Genomic DNA, 13783 nt, shown 5'->3' on the forward strand with positions numbered 1-13783 from the left:
TGCTCCTCTCCCCTGCTCCTCTCTCCCTGCTCCTCTCTCCCCTGCTCCTCTCCCCCCTGCTCCTCTCTCCCCCCTGCTCTTCTCCCCCCCTGCTCCTCTCCCCTGCTCCTCTCTCCCTGCTCCTCTCTCCCTGCTCCTCTCTCCCCCTGCTCCTCCCCCCCCTGCTCCTCTCTCCCCCTGCTCCTCTCTCCCCCTGCTCTTCTCCCCCCTGCTCCTCTCCCCCCCCTGCTCCTCTCCCCCCTGCTCATCTCCCCCCTGCTCCTCTCCCCCCTGCTCCTCTCTCCCCTGCTCCTCTCTCTCCCTGCTCCTCTCTCCCTGCTCCTCCCCCCCTGCTCCTCTCCTCTCCTATAGGTGACCCTTTCCAAAACGACCCCTTTGCAAAGCAGCCGCCGGTCACAACCACAGGTACCGTCTCCCAGTCCACCACACACACACACACACACACACACACACACACTAGAGCTGTCAACTGAGCTAAGAAATGATATTCGACTTCCTCTCTTAAATATTTTACAAAAATCGACTACATTCGATTATTGCTATGGTTTTATTTTGCATAGAAAATGACGCATAATGTTTGAACTGGTCAGTGCCAGTTCTAACCACAAGAGGGCGCAGGCTGCCTATTGTCCAGAACAAGCAGAGAAGGTAACTTGAACTAACATTTCATCTCACACTCAAGTGTTCACAGGATTGAATACAGTACCTCCATGGATTGGAGTAGACTATTCAAATAACACCCGGTCCCATGTAGGCTTGACAAACAGGGCTGAAAATGAACACCTGCCACCGGCCAAATGCAGGTAAAATTTCCAATTGGCGACTAGATTTGGGAAGGCTATCTGAAAAAAAAAAAAAAACTTGGCCGGTAGATTTTTTCATCTACAGTCCCCTTGGCAGGTGACTCACCGTGAACCAAAAAGTTAATTTTCACCCCTGGACACAAATCAAGGCATGTCTGCTAGGCTAGAGTGTTCATCAGAGAGATGAGACGCTCTACCTGATCAGTGCAGAAGGTTTCTTGTTTACCTGCTGAGGAGAAGACGCGCTGGGATCTTAAAGGACAGCTTTTAAACCATGACATGAGGTTATCTACACACATCATGTACAACCGGTATCAACGGATGGCCGGTATCAACGTTTGGTCAAACGGTGCACTCTCCAGATATAGCCCATAATATAGCTTATAATGCTCAATTCTGAACCTGTCCCTTAAGGAAGTAAATACAGCCACCTAGATGGATGGACGGACAGACAGGCAGACAGGCAGACAGGCAGACAGGCAGACAGACAGACAGACAGACAGACAGACAGACAGACAGGCAGGCAGACAGGCAGACAGACAGACAGACAGACAGACAGACAGACAGGCAGACAGGCAGACAGACAGACAGACAGACAGACAGACAGACAGACAGGCAGGCAGACAGACAGGCAGACAGACAGACAGACAGGCAGGCAGACAGACAGACAGGCAGACAGACAGACAGGCAGACAGACAGACAGACAGACAGACGTTCGACGCGTGCGGTAGTCTACTAATCCAATCTACGTTTTTACGATTGAGTGCGCATTTCTTCTCCAAAGTCAACGACTAGTCGGAGTTCAAATATTTATTTGACAGCCCCAACACACACACACACTCACACACACACACACACACACACACACTCACACACACATCCCAGTCATGTCAGTCCTGAGAGAGCCTTAGCAGGCCTGGCTTTCCGGAGGGTTCCGTTCCGTTCCGTTTCTGTCCGTGGTCTGATTGAGGGTTGGTGTTCAGGTTCTGTGGTGTTCCTCATTAACACTGCTCCTAGCGGCACCTAACGTAGTGTTCAGGTCGGTACGGTCAGCTGACTCTCTGACCGCCATTTCATCTGCCGTTCATCAGCTCTCTCTACCTGAACAAAACCTCTAGGTTCCTCGTGAACTCTGCAGTGCTGAAATGGTTCTAGCTACAATAGAACCTTTGTCTGACGAAATCATTCTGGAACCCTTTATGGTTCTAGGTAGCGTCTGTTTTGCTTGAGAGTGTAACTGAGCTCCCCCCCCCCCCCCCCCCCCCAGATCCGTTCGGAGGGGACCCCTTCAAGGAGACGGATCCGTTCAAAGCCTCGTCAGAAGACTTCTTTAAGAAGACCACCAAGCCGGACCCCTTCTCCTCCGCAGACCCCTTCAGTAAGAGCGCCACGCTGCCCACCAAGGTGAGGCCTCGCCAAATACATTTATGGGGAAAAATACAATAAAATGGGGGAAAAAACAAAGATTTCTTGGAATTTGTGAATCGATTGATAATTGTTGAGAATAGAATCACAATTCTTACACATCTCTGTATTCCGCCACCCCTAGAAAATAGGCCCCTTTTGTCTGTACTAATATAAGTGTGGGTCATCTAGTTCATTGAGCTTGGTTGGTTCAGGCTGGTCTTGTTTGGTTGTTTTTCCAGACCTGTCACTTTACCAGCAGCGACCCCTTCACCTCCACCAGCCCCAAACCCAGAGGCCCAGGTACCGTACCACTCACTCTCATTCTTTACTCTCTCTCTCTCTCTCTCTCTCTCTCTCTCTCCCTCCATCTCTCTCTCTCTCTCTCTCTCTCCCTCCATCTCTCTCTCTCCCTCCATCACCTCCACCAGCCCCAAACCCAGAGGCCCAGGTACAGTACCACTCACTCTCATTCTTTACTCTCTCTCTCTCTCTCTCTCTCTCTCTCTCTCTCTCTCTCCCTCCATCTCTCCCTCACTCCCTCCATCTCTCTCTCTCTCCCTCCATCTCTCCTCTCTCCTCCATCTCTCTCTCTCTCTCCCTCCATCTCTCTCCCTCTCCCTCCATCTCTCCCTCACTCCTCCATCTCTCTCTCCCTCCCTCCATCTCTCTCTCCCTTCCTCTATCTCTCTCTTTCCCTCCATCGCTCTCTCCCTCCATCTCTCCCTCACTCCCTCCATCTCTCTCTCTCTCCCTCCATCTCTCTCTCCCTTCCTCTATCTCTCTCTTTCCCTCCATCTCTCTCTCCCTCCATCTCTCCCTCACTCCCTCCATCTCTCTCTCTCTCCCTCCATCTCTCTCTCTCTCCCTCCATCTCTCCCTCACTCCCTCCATCTCTCTCTCTCTCCCTCCATCTCTCCCTCACTCCCTCCATCTCTCTCACTCCCTCAATCTCTCTCTCTCTCTCCTCCATCTCTCCCTCACTCCCTCCATCTCTCTCTCACTCCCTCCATCTCTCTCTCCCTTCCTCTATCTCTCTCTCCCTCCATCTCTCTCTCTCTCCCTCCATCTCTCCCTCACTCCCTCCATCTCTCCCTCACTCCCTCCATCTCTCTTTTTCCTCCATCTCTCTCTCCCTCCATCTCTCTTTCTTTCTCTCACTTCCATCTCTCTCTCGGTCTCTCTCCCTCCATATGTCTCTTTCTCTCTCACTCTATCTCTCTCTCACCCTCTTTCTCTTTCTCTGTGTTAATTCAGTTTCAGTTAAGTCTGAAGTTTTTATTGGCTTATATTTACATTGCCAAAGCAATTGAAAACATGCTGAGTTGGTCTCTCCTGCTGAAGTGTTAAGACGCTATGAAGAGACTTCCTGTCCCACTTTGACAGCTGGAAATGCTGAGTGGCTAATAGCCTCTGTTCTCTGCCACTATGGCAGGAAAAGTTCTGTGTATTTGCACACGTGCGTGCATGCCGGGTGCGTGTGTGTGTGTGTGTGTGTGTGTGTGCGTGCGCGTGCGTGAGTGGCCGGTGTGTGTGTGTCTGTGTGTGTGTGCACGTGAGTGGCAGGTGTGTGTGTGTTTGTGTGTGTCTGTGTGTGGCGTGCGTGCGTGTCTGTGTGTGTGTGTGCGTGCGAGTGGCGTGTGTGTGTGTGTGTGTGCAGATGAGTCCTAGCTCCTGTCTCTCAGTGGACAGATGAGTCCTAGCTCCTGTCTCAGTGGACAGATGAGTCCTAGCTCCTGTCTCAGTGGACAGATGAGTCCTAGCTCCTGTCTCAGTGGACAGATGAGTCCTAGCTCCTGTCTCTCAGTGGACAGATGAGTCCTAGCTCCTGTCTCAGTGGACAGATGAGTCCTAGCTCCTGTCTCTCAGTGGACAGATGAGTCCTAGCTCCTGTCTCAGTGGACAGATGAGTCCTAGCTCCCGTCTCTCAGTGGACAGATGAGTCCTCGCTCCTGTCTCAGTGGACAGATGAGTCCTAGCTCCTGTCTCAGTGGACAGATGAGTCCTAGCTCCTGTCTCAGTGGACAGATGAGTCCTAGCTCCCGTCTCTCAGTGGACAGATGAGTCCTAGCTCCTGTCTCAGTGGACAGATGAGTCCTAGCTCTGTCTCAGTGGACAGATGAGTCCTAGCTCCCGTCTCTCAATCAGCTCCTCGTCCGTGAGCTCGGGCAGCCCGCTTCTGTTTTCCTCAGGAAATGACTTGTTGTCCATGGAGACGCGCGGGGACATGACGTAGTCTCCGCCTCCCCGTCCTCCTGGAAACTCCAGACCCTCTAGACGCCTGGCTGCAGGCTCTGGCCTCCATGTTCGTTTGCCTATTAGAGCTGTGTGTTGAAAGAGAAGGTGTCACATCCGCTAACTTGATATCCATGTTGTTGTTTTTTGCTCAGGCTATAGGCCTCATCTCACCTCAGCTTCTCCTGCCGTTGCTTTTTACTTTGGAGTTGGTCAACTGAAAAGTGTCTCTCTGCTTAATAACAAACGCACAAACTGTCTGTCCGTCTGTCTGTCTGTCTGTCCGTCCGTCTGCCTGTCTGTCCATCTGTCCGTTCCCTCAGACATGTTTGGGACTCTGGACCCATCGGTAGCGGTTCGTTCAGTAGTAGCAGCGCTGGGGCTTCGCAGACTTCAGCAGATGTCAAAGGTGAGAGACCCGTTTGAAGGAAGAGCAGGATGGTTACCAGACCGCCAGAAGGTACATTCCTACCATCGATACCAACATACGTACTTATATACCAACATACACCTATCCAGCAGACCTGCTGACCTTAACGGATTTCTCTCTCTCTTCCTCCTGGGCCTCCCTCCCTTTCTTTCTCCCTCTCTCTCTCTCTCTCTTTTCCTCCTTCCCCACTTTTCTCTTCTCTCCCTCTCTCTCTCGCCCTCCCTCTCTTTCTCCAGCCGGGGTTTGTGGACGACCCCTTCAGTAGGAAACACGAGACGCCAGCTTTACCGCCCAAGAAAGAGCGTCCCGCCCCGCCCCAAACCCCCCAGCGGTGAGTGGGGAGGAGGGAGGGAGGGAGGGAGGGAGAGGACTGAGAGAAGCCAGAGTGAAGGAGAAAGTTGTTGACAGAAAGAGAGATGGAGGGAGATGGAGGGAGATGGAGGGAGATGGAGGGAGATGGAGGGAGATAGAGGGAGATGGAGAGAGACGGAGGGAGATGGAGAGAGATGAAGAGAGATGGAGGGAGATGGAGGGAGATGGAGGGAGATGGAGGGAGATGGAGAAAGATGGAGAGAGATGAAGAGAGATGAAGAGAGATAGAGGAGATGAGAGAGATGGAGAGAGATGGAGGGACATGGAGAGAGATGGAGAGAGATGGAGAGAGATGGAGGGAGATGGAGGGAGATGGAGAGAGATGAAGAGAGATGGAGGGAGATGGAGGGAGATGGAGAGAGATGGAGGGAGAAGGAGAGAGATGGAGGGAGATGGAGAGAGATGGAGAGAGATGGAGGGAGATGGAGAGAGATGGAGAGAGATGGAGGAGATGGAGGGAGATGGAGAGAGATGGAGAGAGATGAGAGATGGAGGGAGATGGAGGGAGATGGAGGGAGATGGAGAGAGATGGAGAGAGATGAAGATAGATGGAGAGAGATGGAGAGAGATTGAGGGAGATGGAGAGATATGAGAGATGGAGAGAGATGAGAGATGGAGGGAGATGAAGAGAGATGGAGAGAGATGGAGGGAGATGGAGAGAGATGAAGAGAGATGGAGAGAGATGGAGGGAGATGAGAGATGGAGAGAGATGGAGGGAGATGGAGAGAGATGAAGAGAGATGGAGGGAGATGGAGAGAGATGGAGAGAGATGGAGAGAGATGGAGGTAGATGGAAAGAGATGGAGGGAGATGGAGAGAGAGATGGAGGGAGATGGAGAGAGATGGAGAGAGATGAAGAGAGATGGAGGGAGATGGAGGGAGATGGAGGGAGATGGAGGGAGATGGAGAGAGATGGAGAGAGATGGAGGGAGCGTCTGTTGGTTAAATCCAGACAATTGCGCCACTCCTCCGAATCGCCTCGTCTTTCTAAGAACGAACACGGCGCCAATATGTAACCCTACCGTCAGCGCCCACCCCCCCAGACCCCCCCCCACCAGGTAGCTCTGCCTTCTGCATCTCTTCCCGCTCCTCCTTCCTGGAGCCCCCGTCACGGTCACACTCACCCCCCCTGCCCACCGCCCCCCCACCCCCAGTAAAACACAGCTGTTCTTTGCTTGTTCTCTTGTAGTGAGGGACAGAGCCAGATCAAGTGAGTATGGAGCTGCTGCTGGTCTGCGACCTGCATTAGATGTTTACATTGTGAGAGTGTGTGTGCGTGAGTGTGTGTTTGTTTGTGTGTGTGTGTGCGTGTTTGTGTGTGTAGCAGCTAGGAATGTAGTAGCATGTAGGTAGCTGTAGTAGTAACCCTACTGTACCTTTTTGAAGTTGTGTGAACCCAGCTGGTGATGGCATAGCAGAGAGAGGGAGGTGGGGGTGGTTGGAGAGAGAGAGAATAGCGAGGGAGAAGAAAGAGAGAGGGAGGGAGGGGAGGGGGGGGGGGGGTTGGAGAGAGAGAGATAATAGCGATGGAGAAGAAAGAGAGAGGGGGGGTGGTTGGAGAGAGAGAGAATAGCGAGGGAGAAGAAAGAGAGAGGGAGGGAGAGGGGGGGGGGGGTTGGAGAGAGGGAGAATAGCGAGGGAGAAGAAAGAGAGAGGGAGGGGGGGGGGGTTGGAGAGAGAGAGAATAGCGAGGGAGAAGAAAGAGAGAGGGAGGGAGGGGGGGGGGTTGGAGAGAGAGAGAATAGCGAGGGAGAAGAAAGAGAGAGGGAGGGGGGGGGGTTGGAGAGAGAGAGAATAGTGAGGGGAAAGAGAGAGGGAGGGAGGGGGGGGGTTGGAGAGAGAGAGAATAGCGAGGGAGAAGAGAGAGAGAGGGAGGGGGGGGGTTGGAGAGAGAGAATAGCGAGGGAGAAGAAAGAGAGAGGGAGGGAGAGGGGGGGGGTTGGAGAGAGAGAATAGCGAGGGAGAAGAAAGAGAGAGGGAGGGAGAGGGGGGGGGGTTGGAGAGAGAGAATAGCGAGGGAGAAGAAAGAGAGAGGGAGGGAGAGGGGGGGGGGTTGGAGAGAGAGAGAATAGCGAGGGAGAAGAAAGAGAGAGGGAGTGGGGGGGGGGGTTGGAGAGAGAGAGAATAGCGAGGGAGAAGAAAGAGAGAGGGAGTGCGATTGCCACAGCGCGAACTTCAAACAGCTCACTTCTCAGAGGGATCCGAAAGCCCCTTTTTTGTCCTCGCTGAGCAGAGCCGAGCCGAGCCGGAGGCTGTCAACAGGAAAGGCACTGTGTGGGCAGAGATAAGAGCCAGTCCCTTCTCTCTCTGACTAAAGATCAACAGTTTAACCAGGAGAGCAGCTGCGCTAGCTTGCTCAGCGGTGGTGTAGTAGGCTGTATTCAGGCTGTATCGTCTGGACGATAGGCCTGTCTGTTTGCGTTTGGCGTTAGCTGGCTAGCTAGCTAGCTAGACACACCGCCTGTATTACACTAGCGTGCAGCAGAAGCAGTGCCATTTCACCGACACACCCCTCTGTAAAATGATGTGGTCAGATGACCGATTGACTGATGCAAAGGTGAACAAGTAACGCCCACACCTTGAAATGCTGCTCCTGTGTGTTTGAAGTGGTGATGTTTGGACTGAGGTCTCGGTCAGGTAGGTAGAGTGTGTGTGTGTGTTCTTTCTGTTGCCGGGCAGATTAGCTGTCAGTGAGAGGTGACGGTAGCGGACTCTCTGAACCTCACCCACCCTCCCTTCCTTCCCACTTCCTGTGTGTGTGTGTGTGTGTGTGTGTGTGTGTGTGCGTGCGTGTGTGTGTGTGCGCGTGCGCGTGTGTGTGTGTGTGCGTGTGTGCACACGCGGCTTCTATATCAATCTATCTTTGTAGGGGACATTAAGAACATGCGTCTGTGTTGTATGTGTTGGTATGGGGGACATTGTGTTGTGTGTTTGTAGTGCTGTGGCATTAGGTGCACCTGACGCGATTAACCCGTCGATGTTTTGGTTTATTTTATGTCTATTTTTATATGAAGCACTCCGTGCATGCACACTGTCTGTTGTGAAGCACTTTGAGCTGCATTTATTTGTATGAAAGGTGCTGTACAAATAAAGTTTATTATTATTATATTAACAGAACATGCATCTGTGTTGTGTGTGTGTGTTAGCATGGGGGACGTTACTGTGTTGTGTGTGTGTGTGTTAGCATGGTGTTGTGTGTGTGCTAGCATGGTGTTGTGTGTGTGTGCTAGCATGGTGTTGTGTGTGTGTGTTTAACATGGTGTGTGTGTGCTAGCATGGTGTTGTGTGTGTGTGCTAGCATGGTGTTGTGTGTGTGCTAGCATGGTGTTGTGCGTGTGCTAACATTATGTTGTGTGTGTGTGTTAGCATGTTGTTGTGTGTGTGCTAGCATGGTGTTGTGTGTGTGTGTTAGCATGGTGTTGTGCGTGTGCTAGCATGGTGTTGTGTGTGTATTAGCATGGTGTTGTGTGTGTATTAGCATGGTGTTGTGCGTGTGCTAGCATGGTGTTGTGCGTGTGCTAGCATGGTGTTGTGCGTGTGTTAGCATGGTGTGTGTGTGCCTACATGGTGTTGTGTGTGTGTTAGCAGGGTGTATGTGTGTTAGCATGGTGTTGTGTGTGCTAGCATGGTGTTGTGTGTGTTAGCATGGTGTGTGTGTGTGCTAGCAGGGTGTTGTGCGTGTGCTAGCAGGGTGTTGTGCGTGTGCTAGCAGGGTGTTGTGTGTGTGCTAGCAGGGTGTTGTGCGTGTGCTAGCAGGGTGTTGTGCGTGTGCTAGCAGGGTGTTGTGTGTGTGCTAGCAGGGTGTTGTGCGTGTGCTAGCAGGGTGTTGTGTGTGCTAGCAGGGTGTTGTGTGTGTGTTAGCATGGTGTGTGTGTTAGCATGGTGTTGTGCGTGTGCTAGCAGGGTGTTGTGCGTGTGCTAGCATGGTGTTGTGTGTGTGAGCATGGTGTTGTGCGTGTGCTGGCATGGTGTTGTGCGTGTGCTAGCGCGGGGGACATTAACAGAACATGCTGTTGGGCTGGAGCAGGGCGGTGCGTGGGCGGCGTGGCGCCCGCGCGTTTGCAGAAAGTACCTGATCGCGAGCAGCTCCTGAGCTGGCAGCAGGCGGTGTGAACGTGAGTGCAGCTCAAGCGGTTGCGGTTAACGCCTCCAGAGAGAGGAACACACCAGCTACAGGTTCCCACGCTCGGCCGCTCTGCCAGACCTGACCCGCCGCTAACCTGCAGCGAGCTGCTGAGAAACGGCGACGGGCCCCGCTGCCGCGGGTGCTGCCGGCTCTATCCGCCTCTCGTCTACTTATTTCCTGTATCCTGGATTTGAATTCTCTCAGGGCGTTCTGTAAAAAGAGACTCATTGAATTACCCAGTGGAAATAGAGGGTAAATAAGTGAAGTTGGAATCTGTCAGGTGGAAAGTGGAGATGAGTGGGTCTCCCGCTTGGGAGGCGGATGCGCCGACAGTTGCGCCTAAAGGGGACGTCTCTCTCGGAGGGCCCGTCCGCGCTCCTTCCAGGAGGGAGTTTCGCCGGCAATTCGGCTCGGTGACACGGAGAGGAAGGGGAGGCGGCTCCACGAGGAAGAAGTAAACGTTTCCTTTAATTCTCCGTTCCGTTCCTCGACCCCCGGAGCTACACCCCCGGCACGGCGCGGTGCGGGAGCACGTCTGACTGGGGAACCAGTCAGGAACCGTTGGTTAAGTGGCAGCAACCCCAAACCCATCGGGTTCACCAGCAAACCTCAGGCCCTAATTCAGCCACACGGCAATGCTGTGCTTATACCACACACACACACACACACACACACACACTTCCAGCGTTGACTAGGTGTTTTGCCTCGGTACCCGGCTGGGAGATGGTTTCCAGTGAGGTGTCACTGTTTGTGTGACCGTTGGGAGAAGCCTTGGTGCACTCTCAGTTTCCTTTACGTGAATGTGGTTTGGGTGCATCATGGGTAAAGTTGAAACTGCGGTGTTGTTTTCATCTTTTCGTGACGCCACTCTTACTTCTTGTCAAGTGAGGGAGGAGGGGTGGGTGTGTGTGTGTGTGTGTGTGTGTGTGTGTGTGTGTGTGTGTGTGTGTGTGTGTGTGTGTGTGTGTGTGTGTGTGTGTGTGTGTGTGTGTGTGTGTGTGTGTGTGTGTGTGGGGGGGGGGGTATGTGTGGGGGTATGTGTGTGGGTGGGTATGTGGGTGGGTGTGTGTGGGTATGTGTGTGGGTGGGTGTGTGTGTGGGTGTGTGTGTGTGTGTGTGTGTGGGGGTGTGGGGGTGTGGGGGTGTGTGTGTGTGTGTGTTTTGGTGCAGTGATGTTTGCAGGGTGAAACTGTCAAACCCTCAGACGTGCAGGACCACATGTTAACCATCATTCCCCTAGTCCCTCCCTCATCGGTGTATTTTAAACAGTCAATTCAATTCAATTCTTTATTTTGGACCCAGGGGGGATCCATATCAGATTCCTTCATCACTTTTTTCAGTTTTTTTTTTTTTGTCCCGTCTACCACTGGAGCGGCCCCTCGTCTCTCTCCTGCACACCTGCCACAAATACAAACAAATACTTTCGCTATACTTCAAATACTTCATGTGGTTCACGCCATAAGACAAACCAACGGAGAGGTGCCGACTCTGATGTCAAATAAATGTCCCTGGGCTGTGTGTGTGCGTGTGTGCGTGTGTGTGTGTGTGTGTGTGTGTTTGTGTGTGTGTGTGTGTGTGTGTGTGTGTGTGTGTGTGTGTGTGTGTGTGTGTGTGTGTGTGTGTGTGTGTGTGTGTGTGTGTGTGTGAGAGAGAGAGCCGTATCTGGAGGTCTACAGTCACGTTGTCCTGGCGGTCTCCCCCCCCCGCAGGTAAGAGCACGCCGGTGAGCGCGCTCGGAGCCGGCGACCCCGCCAAGACCGGCGACCCGTTCCAGACGTTCGGCGGCGACGTGGCCGACCCCTTCCAGAGTAAGAAGAGCGTGGGAGACCCCTTCAGCGGCAAGGACCCCTTCACCCCGGCCGCCGCAAGTAAACACCCGAGGGCCTCGGACTCCTCCCGGGGGGTCAGAGTTCAGGTCTGAGAGTTGGGTTCAGTGATGCTCTGCCTCAGTCCAGTCTAGTCCAGCCTAGCTTAGTCTAGTCTAGCCCAGCCCAGCCCAGCCTAACCCGGCCCAGTTCAACCAGACCACAGACCAGCAGACTAAACCAGTTCAACCAGACCACAGACCAGCAGACTAAACCAGTTCAACCAGACCACAGACCAGCAGACTAAACCAGTTCAACCAGACCACAGACCAGCAGACTAAACCAGTTCAACCAGACCACAGACTAAACCAGTTCAACCAGACCAGCAGACTAAACCAGTTCAACCAGACCACAGACCAGCAGACTAAACCAGTTCAACCAGACCACAGACCAGCAGACTAAACCAGTTCAACCAGAACACAGACCAGTAGACTAAACCAGTTCAACCAGACCACAGACCAGCAGCCTAAACCAGTTCAACCAGACCAGCAGACTAAACCAGTTCAACCAGACCAGCAGACTAAACCAGTTCAACCAGACCACAGACCAGCAGACTAAACCAGTTCAACCAGACCACAGACCAGCAGACTAAACCAGTTCAACCAGACCACAGACCAGCAGACTAAACCAGTTCAACCAGACCACAGACCAGCAGACTAAACCAGTTCAACCAGACCACAGACAGGCAGACTACTCAACTCTCAGTCCGGAACCCACTCTGCATGCTAATGTTGTTCGTGTGCGTGTGTGCGTGTATGTGTGTGTGTGTGTGGTTTGTTGCGCGTCACTGTGTTGAGTTAGTGTTTGTATATAATGGTGTGTGGGATGGGTTCCTAGACGCAGACTAAACCTAGGCTACAGCTAAGAGGTCCTTTCAACGGATAATCTCCATTATGTTCTGTAGTCCAGACCTAATCTCAATCTGTGTCCAGGGATCCGGCCCTATACGTCCTAGAATACAGGATTGATTACATAATCCCTGCATCTGAACACTCCTCTGTCCTGCTACGTCTCTGCATGCTGTCCTGTCCTGTCCTGTCCTGTCCTGTCCTGTCCTGTCCTGTCCTGTCCTGTCCTGTCCTACATCGTCCTGGAGTCTCCCATCAGGTCCCCTGACTGTCCGCCTTGTTGCTTCCTCATACAGTAGTTATTGCTGTCTTGTGGTGCTGTCCTGTCATATGCCTGAGCTAAAATAGTGTGATCATGGTAATGCCAACTGCTGTTTAACCCTTTGTGTTCTGTCTTGTAATCTCTCTCGCAGGACCCGAGAAAACCAAGGTGAGAGTGTTGGAACGTGGAAGGTGTTACTGTACCTACAGTAGCAACAGAAACCGTCTGCCAAGACTGTCAGAGGGACCTCACCTTTCTCAGCTGAACCATGTCGTTACAGTGATGTAAATTATGGGATGTTGATGACAGGGGGACATCAGACTTTATTCCCTTGAAGATATTTTAAGTCCTTGTGTGATTTCAGAGTGCTTCCTTTCAGCTTTTGGTTGATTGGTTGATTGGTTGATTGATTGATTGATTGATTGATTGATTGATTGATTGATTGATTGATTGATTGATTGATTGATTGATTGATTGATTGATTGGTTGGTTGGTTGAGGAAATGAGATGGATAGCCTGTCTATTGAATATGAGCGGGACAATTAGGCTTCTGATGTTGACATCAAACAGCATAGTATTGCTGAAATTGTGTGTGTGTGTGTGTGCGCGTGTGTGTGTGTGTTTATTGACAGAGAGTGAATGGGATAGACTGAAGTGGCAGCATGTGTTGCTGGGCTGTGCTCTAACCCCCCCCCCCCCCCCCCCCCCCCCCTCTCATGTGTAGTTCGGGGGTAACGAGGCGCAGCAGCTGGAGTGGGCGAAGCGAGAGAGCGAGCGCGCTGAGAGGGAGCGCCTGAAGAGGCTCCGCCAGCAGGAGCAGGAGGACCTGGAACTGGCCATCGCTCTCAGCAAGGCAGAGATGACCAACACATGACGTGGACACACACACTCACACACACACACACACACACGCATAAACATGCATACACACACACACACACGCATAAACATACATATACACACAAAAACACAAACATGAATACATACACACAGAAACACACATACACACACACACACACACACACATACACACACACACAAACACATACATACATACACACATAAACACACACACACACACATATATACATACACGCATACATACAGAAACACACACACACACACACATAAACAGACTCCATGTACAGTACACTAGTCGGTACTGTACACACCACCAATACTAATACACATGACATATAGCACACGATCACACACGCACACCACACACTGTGAAGAAACAGAAGGACCTTGAGTCGGCCATTTCTCTCAGAGGCGTCATGAACCTGAATCTGACACACACACACACACACACACACACACACACCTTACACATTCCATGCATTGAAAGACTTGGCAAAAATAGAAGAAACGTAACCTTGCGGTTGTCGTTCTCGGTCTGAATTTGACTCTGCTGTCGCGCTGACGCTGGGGGGGCGGAG

The 13783-nt window shown here is 52.2% G+C and overlaps 1 protein-coding gene across 1 annotated transcript in view; it reads left to right on the plus strand.

The window, feature by feature from the left end:
- The window catches only part of eps15l1a (epidermal growth factor receptor pathway substrate 15-like 1a), a gene marked incomplete at its 3' end in the record, with an annotated part of 26098 nt that extends 12880 nt beyond the window's left edge, over positions 1-13218 (plus strand). Inside the window, 11 exon segments of the mRNA XM_084459104.1 lie at positions 352-405; positions 2071-2207; positions 2450-2510; positions 4766-4786; positions 4789-4838; positions 4840-4902; positions 5109-5168; positions 5170-5203; positions 11079-11237; positions 12496-12512; positions 13069-13218. Of these exon segments, the coding sequence (XP_084315230.1) occupies positions 352-405; positions 2071-2207; positions 2450-2510; positions 4766-4786; positions 4789-4838; positions 4840-4902; positions 5109-5168; positions 5170-5203; positions 11079-11237; positions 12496-12512; positions 13069-13218 (806 nt within the window).
- Between the last annotated feature and the right edge of the window lie 565 nt (positions 13219-13783).

This window comes from Borostomias antarcticus, assembly GCF_949987555.1.
Source record: "Borostomias antarcticus genome assembly, chromosome: 26".
Classification (NCBI taxonomy): Eukaryota; Metazoa; Chordata; class Actinopteri; order Stomiiformes; family Stomiidae; genus Borostomias; species Borostomias antarcticus.